The sequence below is a fragment of the Pipra filicauda genome, unplaced genomic scaffold (genome assembly GCF_003945595.2).
Source record: "Pipra filicauda isolate LSUMZ 115617 unplaced genomic scaffold, ASM394559v2 scaffold117_size3949168_pilon, whole genome shotgun sequence".
Taxonomy (NCBI): Eukaryota; Metazoa; Chordata; class Aves; order Passeriformes; family Pipridae; genus Pipra; species Pipra filicauda.
In genome coordinates, this window is record NW_024103629.1 from 2,160,963 (window position 1) to 2,184,363 (window position 23,401).

General features: G+C 36.8%; 1 protein-coding gene across 4 annotated transcripts in view; it reads left to right on the forward strand.

The window, feature by feature from the left end:
- The first annotated feature begins 56 nt into the window (after positions 1-56).
- The window catches only part of CEP126 (centrosomal protein 126), a 40,268-nt gene continuing 16,923 nt past the window's right edge, over positions 57-23,401 (forward strand). For 2 of the 4 annotated variants that reach the window (XM_027739070.2, XM_039385441.1), the window contains exons 1-5: positions 57-172; positions 979-1,104; positions 9,063-9,208; positions 10,616-10,721; positions 15,715-15,910. In XM_027739070.2, coding sequence (XP_027594871.2) covers positions 78-172; positions 979-1,104; positions 9,063-9,208; positions 10,616-10,721; positions 15,715-15,910 — 669 coding nt within the window. In that variant the 5' untranslated portion in view covers positions 57-77. Of the gene's footprint in view, positions 173-978; positions 1,105-9,062; positions 9,209-10,615; positions 10,722-15,714; positions 15,911-23,401 lie in introns of those variants that run through there. The other 2 variants (XM_039385440.1, XM_039385443.1) reach the window with 2 other exon arrangements.

A 23,401-nucleotide genomic window follows, 5' to 3' on the forward strand; every position in this document is an offset into this window, starting at 1 on the left:
AAGCGGCGTCCCCGGTTGCCACGATGCGGCGGGGCTGGGGCCGGGGCCCGGCACTGACCGCGGTCCCGGGGCGCTGGATGGAGCTCAGCGGGAAGGGCGGCGGGGCGGCGCGGGGGCAGCACCTCCCTGGCGCCCCGCGGGACAGCGCGGGAGGGAGGCGGAGCGCCCCTGGGTATCCTTCTGCGAGCCGTGCGGGGCCGGGGCCGGGGCCGGGGCCTCGGGCGGGCTCTCGGGGTCGGCTGCGCTGCGTGGGGCCCGTGTGGGGCAGGGGCGGCGGTGGCCCAGCCCCCGCTCCTCGGTCAGGGACCGCCTCAGGGGTGGCCTTAAATTAAAACTTACACTTCGTGGGTTTTACACTGCTGTGGGAAATTCAAATTCTCAGGCAGCTTCGGAGTTTTCTTGTTTTCGTTCTTCTACGAGGCTCTGCTACTGGGAACTGTGTTTTCCATCCCAAGTGCTACTTAAATCAGTCTTGCCTCCTGCCACTAATGATTTGTCTCCGTGGAGAGCTTTTATGCAGTAATGTTGATCAATTTCAATGTAAACAACTACTACTTTAGATGTGTGGAGGGGGTGTTTTTGCTCTTGAATCATTTTCCCTGTGGTACATGTGTCCGTATGTTACAGATTTAGATAACTACAGAAATATGTCCCTACAAATGAACATGATAAAGGTGAGATTTTTTTCAGCTGGTGATCATCATGAAAGATGAGTGGAAAGCTTCTCTTAAAATCCCTTTAAACAGTAATATGCAATTACATTCTTTTCTGGATAAGCATAAAGTTAGTTATGTTATAACATACAATTATGGGACCAACTATTGTATCCTTAGTCAAAAAAGGCATATTAGCATTTTGTATCTCATCAATAAAGTTTGCCCTTTCCCGAAAAGGGGAAATATAAAAATCAGTCAAAAATTTAAAGTCAATCAAACAGGCTGTTCAATCCAGTTTCTGTTGTCCTCAACACAATACTAGGGATAGAGCTTTAAAATTTCATTTTGAACAGGATTTAGAAGAAGAACGTCGGACATTGAAAGAGGATCAGAAATTACATCGGAGTAAGGCACAAAAATATTTGATAGAGACAAACAGAAGAAGAAGGTAACTAACTAAGGTTCCTTTGGTAGAAGATTTAAAAAAAAAGTCAAAACCTTGAGATAGCTCAATATATCTCTACTATTTGCATGTTCACCTTGGTCTAGCAGAGTCTAGGATAAAAAGTTTCATAAATCCAGTTTCTTGCTATAGGACAAATAAAATGTAGAAAGAACAATATTCTGATTTACTCACTAATTTTTGGAAACTCACTGTAGTCACCTCTTATTGTATAAAGTAAAAGTAAGTAGCACGTCCGTCTTGTGGCTCTGATCTGCATTTCTAGTATTATTCTGGTTTTTATTAGCTTCAGTGGATGTGTGAAAAATGCACTCAGCTGTACAGAAAGGACCAGGAAGCTGGAAACTCTTGTTTCCTTCTGAAGTGTATGCTTTTCTGTCTGCACAGCATAACAGCTGCACAGCCTCCCCTTCGTTGTGGGGCTTTGTGCTCCCGCTTCCCAATAAACACAGAGCAACATCTTTCTAGTACAGGATTATATTTATAATAAAGTTATTCTGTACTGACATTTTAAACAGACCTTTGAATAGTCTGTATTTCTGCATACATGAGAATGCAAAGCCATGAAATATTCTGTGACAAATGGATTAAGTAAATCAGACGCTGAAATGTTTCAGTGAAGTGCTGTAAGTAGTTTTAATAGATTTTTTCCCTCACACTGGACTTGTGCTCACACGTACAGGAGACTTGCCTGTGTATTCGGTAGAGGCAGATGGGTTCCTCCTTACCAGTCCCCAGTCTCAGAGCAGCGTCCTCTGCCTCATGTTAACTCATTAACACTCATCCCCCACACTTCCTGTGTCCAATGATTTCTGTTGTACAATGTTTACTTATTGACATATGTTCATAACTCCTAAGAGAGGTGGTATATATTTTTTATACTGCCATTTTAGCTTGACAGTATATGCTGTCAACACATGTTTTGAAATATAAAGAAAAGTGGAAGAGGAAATATAATCACCTGGGAGAGATTAAAGACTGTGCGACTCACAACCTTTGCAGACAATAAACTGAGTCTCAGTTGAAAAATTAAATATCTAATTTAATTTTCTGGAACAGTACCACTGAAACACTACACATCTCAGATGAACACTGTTTATTGTATTACTGGTCTTGAAATATTATACTCTAATGTAAAAGCAAATACCAGACAGCCTGCATAGTTTTGACAGACTGGTGTAGTTAAGCTAATAGTCATTGATACATAAATACATTTCCATATGTATGTCATTGCAACCTTAAGAAACACTGTATAAATCCAAGTTACTCAGGAGAGCCAGTTAAAAATTATAGGTATGGTATTCATAAAATGAAATTGTTTCAAATTGTGATAATTGAGAATGGCATAACTATTAGCATGATAAGCAGTTCAAATGGAAGTCTGGTGTGACAAGTCTGAGGAGTTAGCTATCTAATGTTAGAAAGGTATTAAGTGCATACAGTTTTAATAAGATGTGAAATATAATTAAAAATTAAGGGTCATTGCATATATGGAGGAATGTAGTTTGACAATAAAAGATTCCTTGAATCTGAATATTTTTCCCAGACAGTTTTGCAGGTAGGAATTGATTAATCAACCACCAGGTCATGTCTCAAATCTGTGTATGAGCCAAGAACCATTAGCTTTGTTACACATGTAAAGGTAAGGGCCTGTTGTTGGCTCCTGTTGTACTTGTTGTCCAGCAGGGCCCCCAAGTCTGGGGTTGTTCCTCCCCAAGTGCAGGACTTTGCACTTCCTCTTGTTCAACTTCATGAGGTTTCTGTCAGCACATTTCTCCAGCCTGTAGAGGTCCTTATGAATGCCAGCAGAACTCTCTGGTATATCAATCCTTCCAGTTTGGTGTCATCTGCAAACTTACTACAAGTACACTCTGTCCCATCATCCAGATAATTTTTGGTCAACACCTGGCTGAACATGAGCCAGCAGTGTGCCCAAGTGGCCAAGAAGGCCAAAGGCGTCCTGGGCAGTATCAGCAATAGTGTGTCCAGCAGGACTAGGGCAGTGATTGTCCTGCTGCATACAGCACTGATGAGGCTGCACCTCAAATCCTGTGTTCAGTTTTGGGCCCCTCACTACAAGAAAGACATTGAGGTGCGGGAGTGTGTCCAGAGAAGGGCAGTGAAGCTGGGGAAAGGGCTGGAGCTCAGGTCTTATAAGGAATGGCTGACAGAGCTCAGGGTGTTCAGCCTGGAGAAAAGGAGACTCAGGGGAGACTGCCTCTGTCTCTACAACTACCTGAAAGGAGGTTGTAACAGGGTGGGGTGTGGTCTCTTCTCCCAAGTAACAAGTGCTATAGGATGAGAGCAAATGGCCTCAAGTTGTGCCAGGGGAGGTTTAGGTTGGATACTAGGAAAATTTTCAGTGAAAAAGGTTGTCAAGCATTGGAACAGGCCGTTCAGGGAAGTAGTGGAGTCACTGTTCCTGATGATATTTAAAAGCTGTGTAGATGTGGCACTTAAAGTTATGGTTTAGTGGTGGACTTGGCAGTGCTGTGTTTTTTTGTTGGACTTGATGACTGTAAAGGTCTCTTCTAACGTAAATGATTCTGTGTTTCTATCTTTAATGAAGATGTTAAACAGGATTAGGCCCAGTGTTGACCTGTATTGTTCGACACTATGTACTGGCCTCCATTAAGACTGTTTCACTATCTATCATGTACTTGTAATGAATTTTCTAAATATACTTGTAATGCAATTTTCCCTGACAGTGTTATATTGATTTGTTGTCAATACCTCTAAAATGCAGCAGCTTCAGCATTAAAAATACTCAATTTCTACAAGATGTGCTCAGTTAATTGCTTTAATAGTAAAAGACAAAGACATCACTTGCTCGGAAAAGGGGTAGTATAGCTTTGGAAAGAAAAGTCTCATAACTTAAGTCACACCTTTTTCAGCCCATCTGATGCCATCTGTTTCTTTGCATCTCTTTTACTGACCAAGCTTCTTACTTTTGTGTTAACAACAATGCTTCAAAACAGAAAAAAAACCCCTAGCCTATGGATACGCTTTATATGAGTTGCCTGAGTATCAAGAAAGTAATTTCTTTATTGTCTCACTGATAGGTGAAGTTGCAATTTCAAGATCAGATTAAGAATTAAATATTCACTGGGGCAGTAGCTGACAGATATTTTGTTTAAATAACAATATTCTGGAAATAAGAGCTACTGACTAAACACATACTTGATGTAAATTAATAGGATATCGTATTTTGTGTTTATATGACTCACTGCTTTCTAAGTACCAGCTGTCAGTTTTGCTGGGGACTATAGACTTCCTGCTGTTATTGCTCAGTGCAAAATGTGCATCCCATTCTACTGGGATGTTACTGGCTGCAGGTAGTTTTTTCATTCTGGAAATGCAATTGTCTATGTGCATGTTAAAATAAACCTTACAGTCAGTTATCTTGGTTCAGCGTTTTGAATTACCTTGCAATAGCTTATCCATCTGTTGTTACCGGAGAAGGGAATGCTTTCCCAATTTATATCAGTTTCCAATCTATTCTCATTACTATTTTTTTCATAATACTTAGTTTTCAACATGTGCACAAGCTTTGTGCTCCACCTACTGGCTGATTAACATTGATTATTTAATAAAAGCTCTTTAAATTTTTCATCGGTGTTGTTGACAGAGAATGAAAAGCAGTCTAGAGCCGGAAATAAGAGAACAATGCTAGCACTTGGTAAACAAAGTGTTATACATTTTGTATTGCTTTCTATATCAGAATGAAACTATGAAAAGTAGGTGAACACTGTAACTGTAGACTTGAAATGCAGTATTGCCATTTCTAATAATGGCTGAATTTGCAAGGCTTTGGGACAGATGCTTGCCAAACTTGCTCTCTTTGAACTTTTCTTGACCTGACAGCGGCTTTTTTTTACTTGGTTTAGCTGTAACAACAGTTTCTCTAATTGACCAGGTGTCTGTGGCTAATTAATTTTGCCTTGCGTAATTTTTTATGGTATGACCATAATTTTATATAGATTACACTAACAAGTAGTTTTTCTATGTAGAGAATGAGGCATTTATGATGCTAAACTAATGATGTAGTGTAGGGAAATGCAGGCCTGGTACAGCAGCAGAGGCCTTGATATCTGGAGGTGCAGGATGCGGCACAGAGGAGTATTGGCAGGAAGAGTAAGGGACGGCACACAGGCTTGGCACTGTAGACCCCATGGCTATAAACAGCTCACCAATACTCAGTTAAAAAAATGCAGAACTAGATCTGACAAACCTTTAGAGGCTTTACAGGTAACGAAGAGAAGAAAAGAATAGTGTGTAATATACATAAAAGGCACCATGTATGCAGTATTTTTGGAGGTACTGTGGAGCTATAGATAGTGAAGATAGAACAAAGGTGTAGAAGTGTGTTAGCAAATATAAAAATTATTCCAAGTGGATCCTGAGGTGAGGAAAAAGAAAGCAATAACATGAACATCCTGTTGGTCCTGCTGAAGGGACTCTAGATTTTGCCAGTTTACCCTAACCCCCCAGCACCACCAGAATGAAACTAGAAGCAATGCAAGCATGAGCATCAGGAAAAGGGGTAGAAAACTCAATGTGTGAATAACAATTCAAACTGTTTTATCATTGTTATTGACCGTTTTCTGTATAGAAGTATTCTAACTGCATTATTATTTTTTCATTAACAATTATAGCTGGATTAATAATAATTAGACTCTCAAGATTTGAATTATACTAACAGAAAAAATGCTTGGCTTTATATAAGGTATGCTTGCTTTTTGCTTATAAACAAGGTATGTAGTGTAACAACTGGTATATAGTGTGGGCAGCTCTCCTGTGAACCTTTTGGGCATTTTGGAGGACTGCCCTCTGTGAGCCCCTTCAGCATTGTAAGGGTTGGTCCATCTGAAGCCCTTACAGCACCTTCAGGCTGTCCTTTTGTATTCAGCATATGATAATCAAAGATGAGGGAATAGGTTAATATGTGTTCCTGGTCTGGGTAAGTGTCTCACCTAGAGGAAAAAGTTGATTTATTGACAATGTGCACAGATCTTTTTAAGGATATAAGATGTGTTTCCTGTTTGCCCACGAAGGGAATTTTGAGTGTGACACCCCATTCTAGCCTTTTCCTGCACTTACTGTACTCATTGACTATACAAATACCTCCCTACCTCAATTTTAAAATGATTGTACACTGAGTTACAACGTCATATGGCAACCAAAGGATGAATAACATGAACTCAGTATCAAAAGGTGCATTTCATAGCATTCCATATGCACTGTATATATTCTTCTTTTTTATTATTATTTTCATCTGAGGCAGTAGTAAGCATTTAGTCCACCTGGGAAGGTAGCATCCATCACTTCACTGTGAAGACAATTTTGTAAAATTAACCAGGAAATAGCTCCACCATCTAGTCATGCTGTTTTTAACATAAAAATGCCTTCCACATAATGTCTGTATATCTGAGACAGCTAAATATTTTAAGTTTCATATTCCAAATTCACTATAAACATTTTGGCAGCCGTTTCAAAAATTGCTGCACCGCTGGATTGTTTATAGTAGACAGAAAAATTGGGTTAAAAAAACACCAGTCAGGAAATTCTTCTGCTAACTCTTCATCTTAAAGCCATACTCTTTTGCCAATGTTACATCTGCGATATGAACCTAAGCTGGTGGCTTAAGGAGAGCGCATGAACAAACATTTGCTTTAACTGTTTTTCAATGTGCGTTTGTAAAATTATTTATTTTACATAGTGCACCTGGGTGTCACAATTTACATTCTGTGAGGTCAAGAAATTAATGATGCCGGCTTCACTGAATATCTTGCATGCATTTCTTTACATTTAAAATAAGATCCTTTTTTCTCCTTCATGTCTTAATCCAAACCAAATAATGATCATGATGAGCTGTGGTGAAAAAGATCTCTTGCATCAGCATTTGGCCTTGCTCATTCCCAGCTATATGGAACAACAGTCCTTTTTTTATGCCAGTTATTAGGAATGTGGAAGAGTGCAGCTAAGTCATATCCAAAATCATTTAAAAAATAACTAAAAGTTCTGTCAGAATTCACTTTTTCCTTTTTGGAGTTATATGCTGGAATTACTCCAGGTGTAAAGTTGCAGAATTTCCCACATGTTTGAATTTAACAACTACAGTTCAACTAAAGGCCTTCTTGACTGGCTTCTAGAAATATTGAGGACATCATGAAGAATGTGTTTAAAGTACTTACTAGGATAAGCAAGTCTGTTTCCTCTCTCGTGATTTTTTTTATTTCTTTAGTCAGGATAAAGATGTAAAACATTGCAGATTTCTGTATCAGACTTTAAGGTGAGTGAAATTCAGGACTACTGAAAGTGGTCGATGAACTCTAGTTCTACTTTTTAGCTGTCAAAACATGTTTTGACAGCCATGTATATGTGAGTTTTCAAAACAGTGAAGGTTCTTTATGTGTCTCTGTGCTATGCTTTGGCTTCCAAGTGGATTAAAGTAGATACTCCTATATAAGTGTATACTTGGGAATTATTTGGCAGTTTTCCTATTTTTTTACTATTGTGCAGTTACAGCCTTTAGACTTTCTAAAATAAAAAGTACCTATTTCAAATTATTTTTCTGTTTGTTTTCACAGGTGATCAGTCAGCACTTTGAAGGGATACTAGGGAGGCTCAAGTTGAATATTTCAGTTTGAACTTTTTTCCGAAAGGCAAAGGGAGGAATCACTAAAATAGCTTGAGTTAAGGAGAAGCTCTGTTAAGCAGCAGCTTTACTCCATTAAGCAAGAAGATGTATGAAGCAAATGCAAGTTATTAAAGTTATGGGGTGATATCTTATTATGGTGAGAGAACTGAAGAACACATGGCTAAACATTTCTTTCCACTACTGCTGGCTAAGAGTGGGACCCTACTTAGTGTACTAGTGACCTGTCAAATCACGTTTCTAATACATAGAAAACTTCAAAGATGGGAAGCTGCCTTGCATGGCAGGCTCTTGAAGTTGAACTTGAAGACTATTACTTTTACAGTATTACTCCATTTAGAATAGAATGTTTCCAGGGATGGGACGTCTACAACCTCTCTGGGCGACCTGTTCCAGTGTTTCACCACTCTCACTGTAAAAAATGTCTTCCTTATATCTAGTCTGAACCTACCCTCTTTTAGTTTAAAACCATTAAATATGGCTTGCCTACACAGGCACTGTGCCAATATGTTTAATGGGTATATTTCACTCAAGGAGCTAGTTTGTCAGTAAAAGCTGATGATTTTGCCAGCAGGAAAAAAAATTCCACATAACTTCATCATCAAGCTTGTGCCTACTGAAGGAAACCTTTGTGATGATGGTTGGTTTTGATTAGAGCTGCTTTCCTTTCCAGGTAGTAGAAGGACATGTTTAATATATTTGATATTAACAACTGACTCTGTCAATTACAGTTTCACGTTACTATTTTATCCCGTTTTGTGCTGCTATCTGATTGTCTTTCAGGAAGCTTCTTAACAATTAGAAGTTGAAACTAACTCTTGCATATTTGCAGGTAAAACCTGTAGTTCCTTTGTGTTATTTCTAAATAGCACCTTATAAACTGTTACTATTTCTTCAACAGCTTGTGAAAGGCACACACACAGAGCATTTGCAGTTCAGCTTCCTGTTTATCTGCTCACTGTGGTACATTTAGGTGGTAATGTAAAGGCTGTTGTGAAAGTAACATTGGTAACAAGAACTGGTCAAGTCTGCATGTTAATTCAAATATAAAGAAGAATCAAATCTCTGGCTGAGGCTAAAAAATAAAAATATGTTGTGACTTCTTCCCCACCCACTGCCCCATTTACTATAAAAGTCCAGCTGTGCTGAAGTTAATGGCATTTAATTTATGGACAAGCAAGCTTTTGTACTGAAGTGGCAAGTTGGTAAGCAAGTAAGTTACTAATATTTTGGTAAAAGTAATTCAAAAACATAGGAATGATCTTCTTCTGATTCTTACATACAGAGCCTTTGAAGAAAGACAGAAGCAAGAAGAAGAAAAAGAACAAAGATTTAGACAAAAAGTTCTTCAGCAAAGGAAAATTAAACTTCAGAAGGCAACTGAGAAGTTCCAGCGTGCTCATCTGCCTTTTTCTCAGCACAAACAAATAGGTTTGTAAACTAAAATTTAATCATTATTCACAATGCAAGTGTTTTTCTATGATTCGCAGAATCATAGAATTGTTAGGGTTGGAAGGGACCTCTGGAGATCATTATTAGTCCAACCCTTCCTATTATTCTATCAGTATAAAATAATTGAAGCAAACGGAACAATTAACTTTACTCAAATTCATTGAATTCATAAAAGCAAAACAACTGACAAGCTCGGGTCTGATACATATGACAATTGAGTAGAGGGAATTAAAAACACAGTTTTGGTTTTATTCCTAAAAATTATACTGTGAGATATTGCACTATATTCCGGACACAGTAAGTACATCACCTCCTTGGGGTATTGTGGCTTCCTGGGTTTTCCCCGCTTTTTTGACTACAATGTGCTTATTGCTTGCAGTACTGTGCTTTCACAGCTGGGTGAGAGGTGTTACAAAGCCACTGACAGTTACTAGGGTAGAGTAATGGTCCCCTCTTTGAACCACTGAAAATGACATATTCAAGAATGTGCATTTTGTTTATCATTAAGTAAAAGTAGTCCTAGCATATATTAATGTGTTAGATAACTTTTTTTTCTGAATTAGTCCACTTTCTAAGCTGTTCTCTCATTGCTGGGAAGTAATGATCACTGCAGCTCAGTTCCTGCTTTCTTGGAATCAGTGCAGATTGGCAGAAGTTTGTAACAGCATTGGCCAAGTCTGATTTCCAGTCAACTTTCCAGTGTTCAAACTCTTAAGATATGGTCTATTACTTAGGTATGCTTTAGCAGATTTACTCTCCCAACTGCAATTGTGCCAACTGTGAGGTAATGTCTCTTACTTCAAGATCAAATGTCAGATTAAAATAACAAAATAGAAAAGTACTGGTTTACGGCTTCTTTGTAGCCCTACTGACAGCCCAGACTGTGTAGCAATAGAATGAATCATAATTTTTTTTCCTTGGTTTTCTTTTATAGCAAAAAGTTACTCTTTACCCTACTTTTACTTAATTGAAAGAGGCAATAACTTGTGCCTGTCTGGACTCTTTCTTTCTCCACTGATTGGATTATTTGGCCTCTGTAAAATATCTGCAAGCCATAACTTCGGCTAAGTACATGAGCAGAATAATCATGATGTAAAGAAGAATTAGATTTTTTAACCTCCTACTTTTTCAACAATGCATTTAGAAAACAAAGAGCAAAACTGTTGAATAGATGTGTAACTTTAAACACTTAAATAGGCTGGCATTTTGTTTCAGAGGAACTCGAGGTTCTCTAGCATGTTTAATAATGCTATACCACTCTGTTTATTGTAACTCTCTGGATTTAGGCTTCCAAACTTCAGAAACTTAACCAAACCATTTATGGTGAATTATTCCAATTTTAAAAATATTTTTTCCACTGTGTTTTTTTAACTCTGATCCCTCTAGTCCAGACAAAAGCATCTTCTCAGTTAGAAGAAGCTCTTGAACAACTTAAAGGATCGGTTTTATCATCAGGATTGTCCTTCCCAAGGATAAACAAAATCAACTTCAGGTAAGCATTCCTGTTTACTCTGATGATCACAGGAAGTAAATTGATTTATTCAATAAACAGGAGACGATTACTCTTTAAGAAATTGTAGGACATTTCTCTCATAGCAAAGAAGGCATTTCTGTGAAGTTTTCCAATGAAGCATTATGCAACTTCCTTGAGTTGTTTGTGTCCATTTGGTAAGACAGCAGAGGAGGTGACACACACCTTTTCCCTTCAGCAGAACTCTGGGAATAGTCAGGACTAACCCAATCTCCATTCAGTTATAACCTGACTCAGATTTCCATGGTTATCAAACCATTTGCTCTACTGTGATTTATAAAGTATTCTGTCTAGATGGTTTCTTATTCTTATCAGATGTTTTTCCTTCTGACATTCAAGGATACTTTAGTTTATATATTCATGCAAGGATCTTCTTTCCAGCTGTCATTCCTTTATATTTCTCATTCTCTATATGTATTGTGAGTATCCTGTAATTTTATTTTATATCACATACAATTTGATTTGCATACTTTTCTCTCTGCCCAAGCACTCTTTCGAAGATACCTTGACTTATAACAATGTTTCTTCATACATAGTTTGTCTAGCTGCTGTATTTCATACTCCCTCCTGATTATCCCCTTCCTAATCTCTTATTTCTTTAGCATTTCAGTTCAAGGGGTTATTTTTGTTATTGCTGCTTTTGTTGTTACTATTATTATAATTATTTTCTGCATTATATAAATTCTGCAGATGTTCAGAATAGACAAATTCTGTCTAAAAGGGGTCTTCCTAATTTTGAGCTTCAGTGTGTTCTTCATTGTGACATTAATATTCAGCTTGTTTACATAGCTACTGCTGATTAATACCTTTGTGTGTGATAAACTGATCAGTTGAGAAAATATTTCATAACTCTACAGCTAAACACTCATGCTGTTTGCCAGTCAACATTCATAGGAAGATTGCAGCCATAAAAACAAAGAAACAAGCGAGAAATCTACCCGTTAAACCTAAGTTTTCATTTATGGGAAAAAAATGTAGATGTTTCTGAACCGTGTCTCAGGGTTCCTGATGGTTTGCCTCATTTCACTTATAGGCTTCATTAAGGATAGCAGCTCAGTGCCTCTTCCCCCAGCCTTTATCACTTGTTTCTTTATTTTTCATCTTTTTTCAAATTGCTCCTTGTGCTTTGCTTTTGTCTCTCAGGACCTCTTAAAACCACTTACCATTTTTTACATTGCTGTCACTCCATTTTTATTTGTATAATTTTAAATATTCACTATCCTGTAATAATGATAGTATGTTCCTTTCACAATCTTCAGGTTCATAATGAAAATTTTATATGTCATTTTTATATGATTTCCTAAGGAAATTAAATTTATATGTTCATATTCTTTTACAGCTTGTGTTTCCCTAGTAACCAAATTTGAGAGAGAGCTAAGAATCTCAAAGTTAATTGTATTTTTATAAGTTCAAAATTAGTAATTTCTCAAAGAAAAAAATTAAAATAAGTGACCCCAGCAGGAAAAAAGTTTAAAAGTTGAGTCTACTATGATCTATTGGCAGGTCACAAGTCACTTAATACAGATAAAACAGAAGAGTGTTTTGTGAAGGTTCACAAGGATGAAGGTTCTTCAAAGCTCACCAGTTCTGAGTTTTAAAGCTTTAAACATTTCTTGTAATCTCTTTAACTGGAAATGTTGGGATAGCTAATAAATAACTCAGATGAAGTAGTAGATACCTTTCTGTATTTCTCCTTGCAATCCTATAAACACTTAAGCAAAAAAATCTTGTATTGTCTTTAGAATTTAACCTCCTTAAAAACAGAGTATATAGAATTCATTGACAGTCACCTTTCAAAGGTAGAAATGAATACTGTATTAAGTATTCAAGATAAATATGGCTGTAGACCCAACAGTCTACACATATTAGTGAATTTTAAAAGGTTCTAAAATTCCTAATGTCTATGTTTAAAAAATAAATAAATTGAGCAATGAAGATGTATTAACTCCTCTTGGAGAAAAGCAAAACCAGATTTTTGGGGGGCCAGGTGTCTGACAAGAAAGTTTTGGGATAGGGATGCTATCTGCCATACAAAAGAATAGAGCATGCAGTTTTCTGAGTTCTGTAAATAAATACGAGATTTACCTATCTGGTAAATCTTGTTGGATCTCTGCTTTTAGGTAAAGGCATACCCATTCTACAAGTAGCTTCACTGAAAGTTTATACTGATAGTCTGTTTTCTCTATTCTTCTTCTACCACCATTTGTAATCATTGTGGAGTACAACAAAGAAAATCATAGTCGTAGAACTGTTTTGATTGGAAAAGACCTTTCCAATCATCAAGTCTATTTGTTAGCTCAGCACTGACAAGTCCATCATTACATACTTGATCCTAATGCAGCAAGACTTAACCTTGGCTTTCTAATCAATTGCAAGGATTATGGCTCTATTAAACATAGGTGAAAACATAAAGGATGGATCTGTTGACAAATAACTGTATGTGCCACTTTGGATACACCAGACTAAGGGCACTGAAGGCCCTTGAACGAAGCTGGAGCCAAAAGACAGGATCAGTGTCCTTCACTAACTGTTCCACCTAGACAGTCTAGCATAGCTGGCAACCTGGCAATAGTTATACTTCAGAATACTAAAGCTTGATCTAGAACAAAGGTCTCTATGTAACCTTTCAATACTGTGAGCAGAAAAGGTCTATGGCAGATTTTGGAACATTTAGATTGTCCCCCCAAGTTCCTTAAAATGATCATCTCACTCCATGAGGATCAGCACGGCCAAGTCAGATATGGCAACACACTTTCTGAGCCCTTTCTAATTACCAATGGTGTGAAACAAGGCTGCGTTCTCGCACCAACCCTGTTCACAGTCTTTTTCAGCATGATGCTCCAAAGGGCCACGGCAGACCTCGATGATCAGGACGGTATCTACATCTGATACCGTACTGATGGAAGCCTTTTCAACCTAAGGCGACTGAAGGCCCACACCAAGACCTTAAACCATCTTGTCCGGGAGCTGCTTTATGCTGAAGGCGCTGCCCTTGTCGCCCACACAGAAGCAGCTCTGCAGCGTTTAACATCCTGCTTTGCAGATGCTGCCGAGATTTTTGGGCTGGAAGTCAGCTTAAAGAAGACAGAAGTTCTCCATCAACCTGCACCTCAGGAAGTCTTCCTTCATCCCCATATCACCATTGGCGAATCAGAGTTCGAATCAGTCCAGCAGTTTAATTGCCTAGGTAACCTCATCTCCTCATATGGTAAGATTGATGGAGAGATAGACAACAGGTTAGCAAAGGCATATAGAGCTTTCGGAAAGCTTCATAAAAGAGTTTGGTGAAATAAACACTTGAAGAAAAGTACAAAGATCAGTGTTTACAAAGCCATAGTGTTGTCTACTCTCTTATACAGATCTGAATCATGGGTCATCTACCGCCACCACCTGCGTCTCCTAGAACGCTTCCATCAACGCTGCCTCCATACAACCCTAAACATCCACTGGTCAGATTATGTGACCAATACATCTGTTCTAGAGCAAGCAGCAATCACAAGTATTGAGGCCATGTTGCTGAGAACACAGCTGCGATGGGCAGGGCACGTCTCAAGGATGAAGGAGCACCGCCTCCCTAAGATCTTGCTTTATGGTGAACTTGCCACTGGCTGCCGCACGAGAGGAGCCCCAAAGAGAAGATACAAGGACTCCCTGAAACAACATCTCAGCCTTGGCCATATTGATCAACATAACTGGTCTACTCTGGCCTCCAGTTGGGAGGTCTGGAGACACACCATCTATAACGCTGCTGATGCTTTTGAGAAAGCACGCAGGATCACTCTTGAGGAGAAAAGACAATGCAGAAAGAATCGTGTCTTGCAGGATATACCACCTAAGGAGTCCTTCTACCGTGCCTTTTTCAACCGGACGTGCCTCTCTCACATTGGCCTTTTTAGCCACCAGCGCACTTGTAACAAATGTGGGTAGAACCCTCCCCAAATCTTCGTTCGCAAAGCCCAGCCATGACTAAAGCTTGATCTACCCACAAGCTGTGGGGTTTGGCATCTGGGTTATTTTTGCTTTTTTTTTTTTTTAGGCCTTCTTTTCCTATTGCTTAAAGCTACTTGTTTCTTGATTTTGTCATCCTTGATATCAACCCAGTTCTTACTTCTTGTTTTCCAAAGCTTGGTTCTTATTCCTAGCGATCTTACCCAGCTTCATTCCAGTTCTGTCTGCTTTTTGTTCTTGAACATACCTTGTTACAAACTCCCTGCCTTCCTGGTCACTAATTGCACTTTCCTTGTCATTTGGCTTTGCATGCTGCTTGACTTCTTTCATTCCTGGGTGTCAACCTGTCCCATGGTTCTTGTTAATTCTCATCTTGTAGAAACCTGTGGTTTCCTCTGCCTTAGTTTTGGCCCACCCTGGTAGCAGAAGCCAGCTACACTAGCTACTCCAAAGCTGGTTTTTTTTCAGGCATCAAATACATGTACTTTAACATACCACAATAGTGACATTACACATCATCAGTAGATTTGGGGTCTCTGCATACTACAAAGCTTTCTTGCTCTTTGAAGTAAGGGAACACCTGACAGCATGCTCTATCTAAGCCAATTTTATGAAAAAACAAAGCCCATTTTCCTTGGTTTTTTATTTTCCTTGGGCTTTTTTTCTTCTTTTTTTTTAAAAACACAACCCTCCGTGTTCCATTTCTGCAAATTACCAAACTGTTGGCTGACATCTTCCATATTAATTCAACCTGAGGCAGTCACCCAACAACCTAATCAGAAAAGTCTGACTATTTATAAATAACAGAAGAGAGGTCTTAAAATGGAAAGTGTTGGACACTTTTAGATAGTACTAACAGCACCACCTGTAGTTACATGTAGTATGACTATCCTTCACTTGCCAGGCATTTATTGGTGGTATATACTTTCAGAAAGGGACATATTTAAAAGTGTACTGTTGACACATAAAAATAAGATAAAGTAATAAGTTGCTTGTCTGCATCAAGCACCACAGATGATACATCCTCATCAGCATCTAGAAATGATTCTTTCCATCAGAAGCAGATGTCAGCAATGTTTGGCTGTGATAAACCAATACAAGAGAGCAGTAGAACAAACATGGATAGTCACCAACTTCTCTTCCAGAAAAATCTGAAAGAAATGCAACAGCTCCTTGAAAAACAGCATCTGAACAACTTGGAGGTATGATATTTTCCTGTGATTCATTACATGATGCTTTTTAAGTGTGACAAAAAGTTTCTTGAGTGTGACAAAAATGAAAGGTTTGTTAAGCAGTCTTTACCAAGTAGACAACACAGCTGTACTATGCCTTACCAATAGATTATTTATGGTAAAATAATCTTTTGCAGTAAGAAGTCAGAGATCTTTAAAAATATTTGTAAGAATATTTTCACAAATTCTTCAAATATATATGTCATGTTGTCTTTTTTCTCTTTGAATGTAGGATTTGTGTGTCAGACTTCTTGGCTCTGAAGTTGCAAGTAATTAGTCTATCACAGGAATCTTGTGCTACCTCCAAATTTAAATTGGTGGTTTTCAGTGCACAGTGAAGTTTCTGCTTTTCTATTGCTACAGCTCAGCTACTTCTATAGCAGTATTGTGATAGTAGGTCAAATGTTGGGGGATTTTTTTTTCTTGATTTTTTTTTCCCAATGAGTGGTGATTTGTTAAGAGATTGACTTCCAGTCTCTTGAGGCCCTTTTTTTGTCATCTTTGGAATAGCTGCAGGTGTTCCAGCAACAAGCTTTCTGCCTAAACTGATTTTTGGACCCAAAATCAGTTTCAAAACTCACCTTAGAAACAGTGAAAATCAAAAACTGAGCTCAAAAGTGATTTCTTATTACTGCACTTTTAAGTGTTATTTTACGTCTGTCAGTGTTGTCTTTGATTTTGAAAATATTGTCTTCAGAATTACATTTTGTGGAAAGAAAAGGACATACTTTTATATGTTTCTTTTATATATATAACATCTACTGATATCCAGAGTCGTGGTATCTGAAATGACCTGGACTCTGTGAAGCACCATCCCTCTATACTTGTGATGGCTAGAGACATGAGATCATTGGTGGCCATAAAGTAAGAGCTTTTTCTTTAAATACATGTGTATGGATAACTTTTGAAAGACTGTATAGAGTTCGAATCTACTTTGATATGGATGTTTTCAGGAACATTCATCTCTGCCTTTGTATCTACTTTGTTCTGATGGTTATTTATGAAAATCTTGAGCAGCTGATGGCTAACACAGAAAATCTCACTCAGTTGAAGTGAGATTCAAAAAAGTTGAGAAGACAGAAAGTATAGTTGTACTGGCAATGATTAGTTTCCTTTCTTTTTTCCAAACATAAAAAAGGAAGAGCAAATGATAATTTATAGAAAAGAATTCTAGATAACCACTTTAAAACAAAAAACAAAGAAGTCTAAGCTTTTTTTTTTTAATTAATATCACATTGTGCATTTCATTGGTATAGTGCTTGCAAATCCCTCTCTAAATGATGATGCTGAATTTGGCAGTAATTGCATTAGGATATCTTAGAATTAGAAAACAAAATGCATTCTCTTTGAGAAAAAATGTGTAAAAAGATTATTCTTAATATATTGTAAGACTATATTGTAGTGTATTTTATCAAACAGTTATCACTTTCTAATTGAATACTAGGAAAAATCTGCTATGAGTCATGAATAATTTTTTACTTGCAGTTTTTTCTAAATGTTGTAGCAACTTCGGACACTGCATATAAACTTGTGTTCACAAATTAATGTGTTTTTGAAAATATCTTGGTCCTGTAGAAAATTTACCTTTTTTTTCCAGAATGTATTTTTCTGCTGCCACTAGGGGTTGCTCAGTTTCTTTCCTCTGATAAATAGTTTCAAAACGTAAATATTTATACTTAAGGCATTTGGACTTTCTTTCTGTCTTGAAATTGCATGTTTTGGAGTCTGTTAAGAAGAAAAGTCAAGAAAGCTATTGTCCGTGTTCCATGACCTGAGTTTGGGAAGTTTAATATTTAGATTCTGCTGGTGTGCATGTGCATTGAGAATTCCTGTGTTGTGAAATAGTATTTATAATACTCTTACTAATAAGATTTATAATTTATAATTATTTGTAATACTCTTACTGAAATGACTAGATTTCATTAGTCTTGCTCCTACCTGTTGTCCAAAGTCACTTCAACAGTGCTTGCCTCTCTGAAAGTAAAGTATTTCCTTGTGCACATGCTTTGCAATCTAACTCTCCACTGAGATCCTTTGACCTCTCTTTATTTCTGTTTTTACAGGCCCAGCAGGATTATAGAGATTCCTAAAATTCTTTACTTTCCTACAAGGGAATAAAGTAGATTTGCTGTGTTCCCTGCTTTACATCCCTAAAAATTTGTATAGATTCATCAGTAAGCCAAGGTTTTTAGTGACCCTTCTACCATTTTCAAAAAATTATTTTGCTTAAAATATTGAGAGCAGTAGATTTTGTTCTGTGCAACAGTTGCATCTGAGCCAGTATATCAAATTATTATTAGTTATATGTTCATGAGTATGTTCTGTTTTGAAGAATTTAATATTGTTAACTTGATTCACAAAAAAGGATTTGTTGCACAGTTTTTTCCTGGGTTTATTGTATGCATAAACAAAATCTTTAAGGTGGAGCTGATAGCATAGTCTTTGGCTAAACCTGCAGGCAACTTTTCACCAAAAGACATTAGACCCAAGTGCTTATCATTTTTCAAAATTATTAACTGATTATGTCCAAATTTTTCATTTCTGGTGCCTGCCTTGAACTGAATAATTTAGAAAATTCTCATTAAAATGGCTCGACTGTGACTAGTAATAATATTGTTCAGGTACCTTTTGTCTTTTTCTTTTGGCCACCTCTTTAATTTGGTGGCCATACAACATTGTTTGGGTCAGTACAATGTTTCTAGGCTCCTCCAGAAGAATACATTATGTTGGAATCAAAATGTTTGGCATAACATTTTACCTCTTTGTTTCACTTTTAAAACAAAATACTTGAAGTAAGAGCTAATTCACAGACAAAATAGGTATGGATTATCACATGGAGGTTGTATTTTCTTCTTCCATCCTTTATGTGCCCATAATTAGGTTACTCAAGTGATATCCATGAAATCTAAATTTAAATCCCTTTCTGCTTGATTTGAAGCAGGATTTTTAGCTTGGCTCTCCTTTTCTTCCAAGCATATTGAAGTACTGAGTATCAGTCTTTCTATGGATTCCATTCTCCTTGGAAGAAAATACTTCAATATTTATTGAAATAGAGATGGAACGTAGAACTTGCAATGCAAACCACGAACTCAGAAGGTTATTCTTATACTGTCTCTAATACAAGAAGAATTTGTATCTTATTGTACTGTGTGTTCATGTGTGTGACATGTAAAATCACATGAGTATCTGAGAAATAATGAAAAGTGTTTTCTAAGTGATGTTTCACTGAGTGGAAGCAGCATAGGTATGAACATGGCCTTCCTTGCCTGAGTTGACCTGTATGACTGTCAGCAGTTTGTGTTACTGTGATTTTGAGGTTGGACAGTGTCTATGAAATGGAGATGTTTCAGGTCACTGATGGAAAAACTGTAGTATGACTGGAATGATTTAAACAAAGGTTCCTTATGCAAGGAACCTAATTATGCAGTCTAATTCTTCAGAGGCAGAGACAAGACCAGCATGGGGAAAAGGAGGGCCTGTGTACAGAGTCTCTGCCAAGTATCAGGAACTTGTAGAATGCTCAGGGCTGGTTAGTGGGAAAACAGATTCTGAAGGGGAGGGTTGTGATAAAATGGCATTGAAACAGAAGTCAGACTAGATTTTGTGGACACCAGTCAACAACTTGAAATAGGTTTCTATGGTCACCTTAAATCTAGAAACGTTGGCCACTTTTTACTTATAAATGGGAGTGTTAACATTTTTATGTTGATCACTTAAATTTTGTGATGGACTTAAATGATTTCTCTCCTTATTTTCCTTTTGGCAAGATCAGAGGGGTTCAGTTTTCATTGGCTTTCAACCAATATTGCAATATACAGCTATCTTCCACATTATTTCACTAATCCAAAATTCACATATGCTATAAAAACAATTTGAAATGTATCTCCAGACTAAATTATTTTACCCATTTATTTTAGTTTTAGATTGCCCTGTATGGAGTCAGGCTTTGGACTCAGTGATCTTTGCGGGTCCCTTTCAACTCAGAGTATTCTATGATTCTAAAAGGATTTCTGTATCTGACTTTTAGGAGTTCGTTATATAAATCCACCTTCTGCCTTGGTTGCTGCTGTGCAGTGCATAAGATAGAGTGGGAACATGTTAAAAACTGTTCCATCTTTACAATCTATTTACATTGCTAAAATAAAAAATCATGTTTTGTCATAGACTACTAAAATGTATACAAGTGTTTTAGCGAATTAGATAGTTCTGGTAGGATAGTCTCTCAGCTGACCTAGAGATTATTTTAAAAGTTATATTCACACACTGTGATTCTTTCAGGAAGTGTGTACTAGTCAAACAGTATTAATTTATTCTTTCTTACTGATGCTACAGCTCCAGTTCATTCGAATCTGTTAACTTAATCATTAAAATGTTTATTAGTTAAGCACTTAAGAACTTCTACAATTAATATTTCATATGCATGCCAAATTTTTCTCCATGGCTATTTGCCTTATAATGGTTTTCATTTATGCAGTCCCATAATATTTTTACATGACAAATTTGCGGGGTAGATGGTGCCTGCTCACCAGGTGCATAAATTTTTTAATGGGTTAGAAACAAAAAAAGAGACTAATGCATTATGGTGCACAGTGCCTCAACATTTAATGATTTACAAATTTTCATAGTATTTAAACCTAGCATTATGAGTTCTACTCCTGGAGCTGAATGACCAGGTTAGTCTGTGAGGGTTAGATACCTGGGGCAGGGTACCTGAGAAACAGCACTCTGAGTATTGAGGTGCTAAAACAAGAGAGAGACAAGTTTAGCTGAAAATCTGTTTCCTACACAATTACGTACATTTACCTCAGGACTTAATGAAAAATGGAAGTCAGACTGGCACCCTGGCATTCAATGTTCAGATCACTTTTCTTTTAAACTTCTCTACCAGTATGGCTTACTGAATTGCCCAAGTGCCCATGAAATTAGAAACATTAATTCTTTTTAACCCTAGAAGTTTGAACCTGCATTTCTAATATCCCGTGATGATTTTCAAAGAAGTGAATCAGATCCCTTTAAATATTCATAGAATCATAGATATCTAGTTTCTGTATTCCAGGAAGCTTGGGGCAAGATCAGGCACCTAGGAGTTAGACTAGGAAAGACAGGAGTGTCGATAGTAAGATTTTCTCTAGTAATCTTACACATCCATAGCTTCTTTGGTGGGTCTGGCACAATAAAATGGATCTCTTGTGTAATGTAAGCATTAGAATCCTTTCTTAGTGGAATTTGCTCTCTTGAGTCTGCCCAAGTCTTCTGAGAAAGTAGTGCCAAACTCATATGGAAAAGAGATTATTAATAATATTTTAATGGACTTTCCTATTCCATAGTTGGTAAATTCAAAACTAATGAAGGTGTTTAGGTACTTCGCTGGCTTTGAGAAGTAGTTTTGTATCTATATGTCCACTGGTGTCTTTTACCTCAGAATCAGTTAGGTGTATAACATTATATATATGTGTATATATATATATATGTATAACAAGCAAAGAATATCTGTAAAAATAAACCACTTGAAATTATCAAAATAGTAAGTAGTGTGAGAGGTGAGGGGCCTGGGTTTTCAGAGTAGGTAGCATTTTTTCCAGCATTTATCTTCAGAAGAGTGTTCCCATTTACCTCCTGGAATTATGAACAGTCAAAACTTCTTTTGCAGAACATGTCAAATACACATATAGCAGCTCTTTGGTGTAATAGTGTTCTGACAGAGTCAGAACACTTTGGCAGAAAATTCACTTGTCAGCTTCCCTTAAAATTTCACTTCTTACAATGTTTCATTGGCCTCATGAAAGATTTATTAGGCTCATGTTTTCTCTTTGTTTTAGTGCTTTACTAAAATGAAATTTTTTGACACAGCTGTTCTAAGTCTTAAGACATACAAGTGACCTCTTTAACTCCTCGGAAGTGTTCCCTTTCCTAGAATACCACATATGTGGACAGAGGGGGGTCAGATTTCAAATGTTAGAACATAAGATAATGCAGGCCACAGGCAATGCAATACATCGTACTTATATAACAGAAACAGTATGCAAATACAGAAAATAACAAAATAGTACACTCTATGAACATTTTGTTTCTTTGTCATCCTGTAGTATTCTCACAGATTAAATCAAATTAAATGATTGGGATTTCCAGGTTTATTTCTCTGCACTTATTGATCATAAAAATGGGTAATTGTTCAATGCCTTTTTTTTGTCTGCAGAAGTAGTTCTAGTTACACATTTCTATGAGGAAACATTCAGTTGCATTACATGGTAGGTTAAAATGGGGAATGAAATATGTGAATATTTTAATAAGAATGTTAAACATCTTTAATGTGTGAAAGGATGAAATTGTATGCTGAAACAAAATAAACGTAAAATTAAAAAAAATGAACTAAATTTGCATAAACTATGTAAAAGTAAGTATGTATTTAAAGGAGGACTCTATTCTTTAGTTCCTAACATTTCTGGATGTTACCTCAACTGGGATTTTGGGTTTTTTACAAGGAGAGTAAAATTATATATATAATGAAGGATGAAGTCTTTTGTGCTCTGGAGTACAACTAGGTAGAATTTTTCTTAATCTTAATTTTTAAAAGTTGCAAATTTTCTTTCATCCTCCAGATTTATCGGTTTAAGCTGACTTGCTATCAGAAAGAGTGCTTTTTAAATCAATCCTTAGAAAATTTTTCTGCTGTCTTTGTCATTTTAGAAACATGTATTTTGCCATACAGTTGCAGTTTCCAAATTAGAAAAGGACTAAGCCCTAATTTCTTTTTATTGTTTTTTCTTTCCATCTGAAAATTTCAAAGTTAGTTCTTAAATTTGGCCTGGTATTGAAAACTCTGAGTAAATACCTTTTCCTTGTTTGGTGAAGTTCAAGCAGAGGTTAACAATATAATTTAGCCAAACATAAAAGTTAATAAATAACTAACAAAGTGTTATTTCTTTTTTTCTATTAGAAAAGCACTGGTTTATATAGCTTTAGTTTGAAAATTTTCCCTAAAGGGATCTTTCCCTACACTTCGTTCTTTGTTCTTCTATTTAGTTTCGGTATCTCAGATCATAACTATAATGGAAGACTGCACCAACCTCTGAACATACAGTGCAAGATAAGATTTAATTCAACCATAAAAATCTTTCAGGACTTACTAAGCTTTTTATTCTGCAATTTAATACATTTGTACAACTATAAAACATGCAATATTAAGGTATAACAATTTTATTAGAATAAAAAATGTTTACTACAAAAATATATTATTATTATTATTCACTAAAGAATTTTATGTATCCTTTGGTGAGTTTTCAAAATGCTAATTCTATGTTATGGCTAGGGGATATATATTCACTTGCCTCGGTTAACAGATTTTGCTACTTGAAATATTTTCCATTTAAAGTCACTAATAAAAAAAAAATCTTCATTGCATAAGTTGCATATCTAATTCAGCTTCTCTTAGTTTATCACACCAGTTTTTTCCAACATAAT